The sequence below is a fragment of the Salmo salar genome, chromosome ssa03 (genome assembly GCF_905237065.1).
Source record: "Salmo salar chromosome ssa03, Ssal_v3.1, whole genome shotgun sequence".
NCBI lineage: Eukaryota > Metazoa > Chordata > Actinopteri > Salmoniformes > Salmonidae > Salmo > Salmo salar.
Genome location: NC_059444.1, coordinates 56,223,680 through 56,231,984, shown reverse-complemented (window position 1 = coordinate 56,231,984; position 8,305 = coordinate 56,223,680). Strand labels below are relative to the sequence as shown.

At 42.7% G+C, this 8,305-nt stretch overlaps 1 protein-coding gene across 1 annotated transcript; it reads left to right on the top strand.

The window, feature by feature from the left end:
* Positions 1-6,902: 6,902 nt before the first annotated feature.
* On the top strand, positions 6,903-8,305 carry LOC106600962 (interferon a3-like). The gene is made up of 5 exons (XM_014192769.2): positions 6,903-7,052; positions 7,208-7,279; positions 7,708-7,860; positions 8,003-8,101; positions 8,219-8,305. The coding sequence occupies exons 1-5, from the start codon at positions 6,903-6,905 to the stop codon at positions 8,303-8,305; spliced, it is 561 nt and encodes a 186-aa protein (XP_014048244.2).

The window sequence follows — 8,305 nt, the reverse complement described above, 5'->3', positions numbered from 1 at the left end:
GATGACTTGAGTGACTGGAGTCTCGGGCAATTTTATGGGCTTTCCTCTGACACTGCCTATTATTATTAGTCCATGATCAGCCCTTTGTCTTGCTCACATTGAGGGAGAGGTTGTTGTCTTGGCACCACACTGCCAGTACTCTGACCTCCTCCCTATTGGCTGTCTCATCGTTGTCGGTGATCAGGCCAACCACTTTGTGTCATCGGCAAACTTAATAATGGATTTGGAGTCGTGTTTGGCCACGCAGTTTTTGGGTGAACAGGGAGTACAGGAGGGGACTAAGTACACACCCCTGAGGGGCCCCAGTGTTGAGGATCAGCGTGACAGACGTTTTGTTGCCTACCCTTACCACCTGTCTCTCACTGTTCAAATAAACCTACCATTAAAATTATAGACTGATCCTTTCTTTATCAGTGGGCAAACGTACAAAATCAGCAGGGGATCAAATACTTTTTCCCCCCACTGTATTATAATCGTCCGGATTAGTGTCCCGCTCCTTGAAAGAGGCAGCTCTAGGCTTTAGCTCGATGCTGATGTTGCCTGTAATCCATGGTTTCTGGTTGGGATATGTAGGTACGGTCACTGTGGGGACGACGTCGTCGACGCACTTATTGATGAAGCCGATGACTGAGGTGGTATACTCCTCAATGCCATTGGATGAATCCTGGAACATATTCCAGTCTGTGCTAGAAAAACAGTGCTGCAGCGTAGCATCCATGTCATCTGACCACTTCCGTATTAAGCGAGTCACTGGTACAACCTGCTGTAGTTTTTGTTTGTAAGCAGGAATCAGGAGGATAGAATTATGGTCAGATTTGTGAAATGGAAGGCATGGGAGAGCTTTGTATGCATCTCTGTGTGTGGAGTAAAGGTGGTCTAGAGCTTTTTTCCTCTGGTTGCACATGTGACATGCTGGGAAAAATTTGGTCAAACTGATTTATGTTTCCCTGCATTAAAGTCCCCAGACACTAGGAGCACCGCTTCTGGATGAGCATTTTCTTGTATGCTTATGACCTTATAGAGTTGGTTGAGTGGCGTCTTAGTGCCAGCATCGGTCTGTGGTGGTAAATAGACAGCTACGAATTAAATAGATGAGAAGTCTCTTGGTACATAGTGTAGTCTACAGCTTATCATGAGGTACTCTACCTCAGGCGAGCAGTACCTCGAGACTTCTTTAATATTAGACATCGCGCACCAGCTGTTATTGACAAAAAGACACACACTCCCACCACTCGTCTTACCAGACATAGCTTCTTCTCTGTTCTGTCGGTGCATGGATAATCCCGCCAAATTCTATATTATCCGTGTTGTCGTTCAGCCACGACTCGGTGAAACATAAGATATTACAGTTTTTAATGTCCCATTGGTAGGATAATCATATAATAGGTCATCAATTTTATTTTACAATGATTGCATGTTAACCAGTAGAATGGATGACAGTGGGAGTTTACTCGCTCGTCTACGGATTATCAGAAGGCAGCCCGACCTGTGCCCCCTTTTTCTCCATCTTTTCTTCACGCAAATTAATGGGGATTTGGGCCGTTCCTGGGAAATCAGTATGTCTTTATCGTCAGACTCGATAAAGGAAAAAGCTTCTTCCAGTTCGTGGTGAGTAATCGCTGTTCTGATGTCCAGAAGACATTTTCAGTCGTAAGAGACGGTAGCAGCAACCTTACTAATAAAATTAATAAATAAATAAATTACAAACTACGCAAAAAAACAATCTATTTGTGCGTCTGGGTAGGCATATAACGCGAACGTCTAGCAACCGAAAGACAGCGAGTTCGTATCTCATCACAGACAACTTTATCATTTAAGGTAAAGTTGTAATGGTGAGAGTTTAGCATGTCCTGGTGGTATAATATTTGTGCTTCTGTAACTTTATCACTTATTATTCAAAGATTCATTCAGGATTATCAGAAATGATGGTAGAATCCACATGAATGTAGAAGTGCTTAGAAGCATATTCCTCTCTTGTTTACAATAAAAGTGACTCCAAAATGACACAAAACATAATCTACCATTAATTTGTATTGGACACAAAATAAATCTGAAACACAACCAAAACAAACAGCAAATGCATCCAACAAGTTTGTAGAGTCGCAAACTGGATTTCGTCATTGGGTGCTATCAAAATGGGACCAAATACTTGTTACTACTTCAATACACATATAAGTGAATTTCTCCCAATGCTTTTAGTCCCCTATCTACAAAAAGTGCTGTAATTTCAGTTCAACCGATATGGATGAAAATACCCTCAAATTAAACCTGACAGTCTGCACTTTAACCTCATAGTCATGTATCATTTCAAATCCAAAGTGCTGGACTACAGAGCCAAAACAACCTAACGTGTCACTGTCCCAATACTTTTGGAGCTCATGGTGTTTGTCAAATTTCTCAAGCTCAGTCAATTTGGTTGGGAACGACTGATAGATAACAGTATTCATACCTTGTCTCTAACTTGACCACCGAGGAACACTAAACACATGTTGGAAAGCCATTCTGGTGTGTCTCAAGCCTTAAAATGTGTGTAATTGTCCCACTGAAAAATGTAACAATAAGCCAGTGTCAGGTCTTCAAAGGACTAAGGCATGTTTTCCTCTCATTTTTCCTCTTGGCTTTGCTCCTTTCATATTTATTTTGATCCTGACAAACTCCTCAGTCCCTGCTGGTGACAAGTCTACCCATAACACTGTAAAACTTGAAAATACACACAGTTTCACTCTGTGATGTGTTGTGTTGGATTTGCCACAACATTTTTTATTTAGGCACAAAAGTTAATTAATTTGTCATGTTGTCTTGCAATATTACTTAACCGCCATGTTGCAACCTGAATGGATGTTTTAGAATGAGTTATTTTTGAATAGGTTTACAACTTTTCACTTTGTCATTCAGGCCTGTAATGTGGAGTGAATGCAATGGTGTTGATCAATGCAGAGTTTTCTATCAGTTCAGCAAATACACACTGTAGCTATTTTAAAATCATCTTTAGCCTCAGAGTGACATTCCTGAGTTTCCATTCACTCCCACAGCTCATTTAGGAAGGATGGCGATATATTTGCAGTGTCTGGTTGCTATTATACACCATCCAGAGATGAATTACCATACTTGACCATACTCAAAATATTAAAGAGTTAGGGATTATTTATTAACCTCACCTGATCTATGCCTGTCTAAAACAAAAAACAGTTAGTGCGCACGGGAGTCCTTGAGAGTTGAAATAGAGGGCATCCTGAGACATTTTCAGAAGAAATAAAAAAAATGCCAAGAAAACACGTGTCATGGTAGTATATTGTAGTTACATTTTGCATAAAAGTTTATTAAAACATGTTTTATAAGTCATTTTGTTAAATATATTAATTAGGACACTCCTATGTGTTTATGTTATTCATCCATGTTGCAGCAAATTACCACGCACTCTTAGGAAAAAAGGTTCTAGATAGAACCAAAAAGGGTTTTATTGATTGCTTCATATATGGCACCCCTGAAGGTTCAATATAGAACCCTTTTCTAAGAGTGTGTATAATATTTGAATAAACACACACACACACAGCTTATATTTGATATAATATATTTTATATAAATATTTTTATATATTTTATATAAAAATGTGTGATGTGAATCAACCGATGAATGAAGACGAATTTCTCCATGAAATGTTAGCATAATTCCATTGCAACATAATCTCCAATGAAAAACAATAAACGCCTTTAGAATACACTTTTAGACAGTAAATCATATGACTGTGGCATCATATTACTGTAAAATGTTGTTTGTTCGTATAGTTATTAATAATACAAAGTACATACTTGTCACAGGGGTCGTGAAATGGAGACCAAGACGCAGCGTGGATAGTGCTCGTTTTCAATCTTTTAATGATGACACTTGACAAAGGTGCAGACCCCGACTGCACACCAAACCAAAACCCCACAAAAACAACCCTAAACAAAAAGGGAGGGAAGGGAGGCTGGCCACCGTCCGTGACGGCTCCTGTGCTACACCCAGACCCTCCGCCAATCCTCCAGCTATGGAGGTGGCTCCTCCTCTGGGCGTAGCCCCCGTTCTGACCGCAGATCCCTCTGCTTCTGGAACCCTGACCTGTGGATCATTACCAGAGGTTCTGCACTGCCGACCACCGCTGAAGGCTCTGGCTCCGGGCTGAGAAGCGTCGCCGGAGGCTCCGGGCTGAGAAGCGTCGCCGGAGGTTCCGGGCTGAGAAGCGTCACTGGAGGCTCTGGGCTGAGGAGCGTCGCCGGAGGCTCCGGACTGGAGAGCATCTCTGTAGGTTCCAGACTGGGGACCTTCGCTGCAGGCTCCGTGCCATGGATCATCAATACTGGTTCCGTGCCATGGATCATCACTGGAGGCTTTGTGCCATAGATCATCACTGGAGGCTCCGGGCCATGGATCATCACTGGAGGCTCCGAGCCATGGATCATCCCTACAGGCTCCGGGCCATGGATCATCACTGGAGGCTTCGTGCCATGGATCATCCCTACAGGCTCCGGGCCATGGATCATCACTGGAGGCTTCGGACCATTGATCATCACTGGAGGCTTCCTACAGGGAGCTGGAACCGGTCTCACCAGACTGGGGAGACGCACTGAGGACCGCGTGCTCAAAGCAGGCACCGGCCGTACTGGGCTATGGAGGCGTACTGGAGGAAGAGTGCGAGGAGCAGGCACAGGACATACTGGGCTATGGTGGCGCACTAGCGGGAGAGTGTGCGGAGCAGGCACAGGACGTACTGGGCTATGGTGGCGCACTGGCGGGAGAGTGTGCGGAGCAGGCACAGGACGTACTGGGCTATGGTGGCGCACTGGAGGGAGAGTGCGCGTAGCAGGCACAGGGTACACTGGGCCTTGGAGGCGCACTGGAGGTCTGGCGCTTAGGGCTGGCAGAACACGCCCTGGCTCGATCTTATCCATAGCCCAGCAAGGGCGGGGAGCTGGAATAGGCTGCACTGGGTTGAGCTGGCGAACTGGGGTTACCGTGCGTAGAGCTGGCGCAGGATAACCTTGGCCGAGGAGACGCACCGGAGACCAGATACGTTGAACCGGTGCACTTCTCCCTGGCTGCCGGCCAACTCTAGCACGGCAACGGTGAGGAGCTTGCACTGAGCGCACGGGGAGTTGGCTCAGGTCTTAACCTCACCTTTGCCAATCTATCCATGTGCCCCCCCCAAAAAAAAATGTTTTTGCTGCTGCCTCTCGGCCTCTTCTTGCCTACCGAGCTGTTCCTCCCAGTATCGTCGTTCTGCCTTCGCTGCCTCTATCTCCCACTGCGGACAGCGATACTCCCCAGGGCTTGTCCAGGGTCCTGCCCCATCTAAGATCTCCTCCCAGGTCCACTCCTCAGAACCATACTGCTGGGTCCTGCTCTTCCTCCCCGAGAATGCACGCTGCTTGGTCCGTTGGTGGTGGGTAGTTCTGTCACAGGGGTCGGGAAATGGAGACCAAGACGCAGCGTGGATAGTGCTCATTTTCAATCTTTTAATGATGACACTTGACTAAATAACAAAAACGACCAACACAGTCCCGTCAGGTACAAAGACTAAAACGGAAAACAACTACCCACAACCCCATAGAAAAACAGGCTGCTTAAGTATGGCTTCCAATCAGAGACAACGAAAGACACCTGCTTCTGATTGGAAACCATATCCCCGGCCGAACATGAAAACCAACACATAGAAAATGATAACTAGAACAAACCCACATAGAAAAAGAAAACCCAAAATACCTAAAAAAAAAATTAAAAACCCTGCCACTCCCTGACCACTCTACTATGGCAAATGACCTCTTTCACTGGTCAGGATGTGACAATACTGGATATTATGCAACATAATTATTATAATCATTTGAATATTAGTTCAATGGAGTATACCAATCGCTCTTCAAACCAAGCCTCTACTCTTCAGTCCCTGGAGAGGAAAGGAAATAGTTTCAGAGGTCCCTTCAACTTACATAACTGGATGAATAAATAAAATATGTATTTACAAGTCGATTAAAGACAAGAATATTGAATACTTTGACAGATGATCGACGTGAAAGACCTATTTTACACACACATTCCTATAGGCCCAGATTTAAAAGCCCCCGCAATATAGGCTCCAATTGAAGCAGTATTCCCAAGGTCTGTACTGTCTGTGCACTTCATAGGATACCAGTGTCTTTTTCTGAAATCCGGGAGCATATAGAAGGGGGTCTACCAAAATATTTCAGACCACCCAAACCTGTTTCTAAAACGTTATAAAGCCATGTTGAGTGTGTAATTCATTCAACCCATACAAGGTTGATCTGTATCTTTACATAAGCAGTTGGGGTCCACAAACCACAATTACCCTTTAAGCAGGTGGTTACAACGTAGTTGACACCAAAGTTGCTGTGTGCAAATGAAAAGGTGTTGCGTTTTCAAACATGAAATACTGTGGTTTTCGAAGTGAAAGGCCAAACAAAAATGTTCTATATGGTGATATTTATTTAGGCCATAGTCCGATGGATTCACATGTTTATTTTTTTATCAACAATATCCTGGTTAAAAGGCCAATATTTCATGATAAAACAGCAAATAACTCAAGATGTAACAATTCTTCGAGCGATACACCTTTCCTTTCCCTGCATTTTCTCCAGACGTAAAACAACACTCAGGTATGAAAGTGTAAGGGAACTTCCACCTTTCACTTTTGGAATACCTTGCAGACTCTTTGTATAAAGGATCGACACAGGTTGGAGCATGGCAGAACTCGGATATTCGAGAAATTGATCGATCAGGAAGAACACGTTATCTCTTTATCCGTTGCGGAAGACTCACTTTTGTCGGAATTAGACGAAGTAGGCTATCTTTCGGAAGGGCATTAACGTTGATTGCGGACAGAACGAGAACTACAGTTTACCAACTCTAAAATGGGTTCAATCAGCTTTTGGATGTGCTTGGTCATGACGATTTGCACCTGGAATAAAACCATCGGATGCACGTGGATGAAGACACTGCCTCGGTCTCCGAGCATGTTCCAAGTGTTCAGCAACAACATCATAACGATGCTTCAGAAAATGGTAGGATATAGGGTCATGTTTATACACTGCCTGGTCATTGAGCAGTTGTCATCTTTTCAACATTTCATGAGCTGCAATGTTTTATTTAAATTACCTGACTCCTTTTGGTACAGTAATAATAATGCAAGATTTTGTTAATATTTTTGGCAATTCAGGGTCATGAAGTCTCTCGAGATCCTCAGATCACTTTCCCTGACAAACAATACAGACAAGTCAATCATTTCAAGGTAAGAAATATGCATAAAAAGGGTTTTGTTCTATCCATAACCTTTCTTTCTGAGATTGGAATAAACACTGAATTCGGAAAGTATTCAGACCCTTTCACCTTTTCCACATTTTGTTACAAAAGTTACAGACCATTTCTAAAATGGCAAAAAAAGTATTTTGCTTTTAATAAGTTAGCCAAAAAGTCGAATAACATGTTTTGGCTTGGTCATTATGGGTTATTGTGTGTAGATTGATGAGAGAAATCATATTTATTCAATTTCAAAATGAGGCTGTAACGTACAAAATGTGCAGATAGTGAAGGATTCTGAACACTTCCCGAATGCAGCGTATATAATTAGGTTATAACGAATATGCAATTTGCTCAAATTTTCTGATATTTGCCATCAATTCACAAGGCATATGCTAATACAGTTCACTCTTCTTCTAGGCTGAGGAACAGATGGCCTTCATTTCGCATACTCTGAACGCTATAAAGAAATTGTACAGCAGTGGTAAATATGAGTCCACCGCCTGGGACCAGAAAGGAGTTGACAAGTTTATGAATGACCTCTATCGCCAGACCTCGGAGCTGGACCAATGCGTATGTCATTTGTGATTTTCGCCTCTTAAACATTAATGCAAAAAGGAAAAACATTATACTATCCTACTAGATTATAATATAAGTGGTTACATGTTAATCAAATCATAATATTAAATGAATTATTTGTATTTTGTTCTAACAGGTAAAGTCTATGAAAACTAGACTATCAAAATCTGTCAAAAGAGTGAACAAAAAGATGAGCCTTCACTTCAAGTTCCTGAAGAATTACTTGAAACGCGAGGTAGGTTGATCCATTTATCTTACAAAGAGAGTACATTCACCAAATCTGGATGTATTTATATGATGATACAGCATGTGTCTATTCTCAAATCTTAACAAGTCTATTTCATTTATGCAGGAATACAGCGCAAGCGGCTGGGAAGACATAAGGACAGTGGTGCTGGCACACCTACAAAGACTAGACACAACATTAAGTAGCCAATGA

Excerpts from the sequence above, each read along its gene's own strand:
- LOC106600962 (XM_014192769.2), top strand. The coding sequence starts at position 6,903 with ATGGGTTCAATCAGCTTTTGGATGTGCTTGGTCATGACGATTTGCACC. Across the intron at positions 7,280-7,707 it reads GACAAGTCAATCATTTCAAG|GCTGAGGAACAGATGGCCTT; the intron begins GTAAGAAATATG and ends CTCTTCTTCTAG. Across the intron at positions 8,102-8,218 it reads AGAATTACTTGAAACGCGAG|GAATACAGCGCAAGCGGCTG; the intron begins GTAGGTTGATCC and ends TCATTTATGCAG.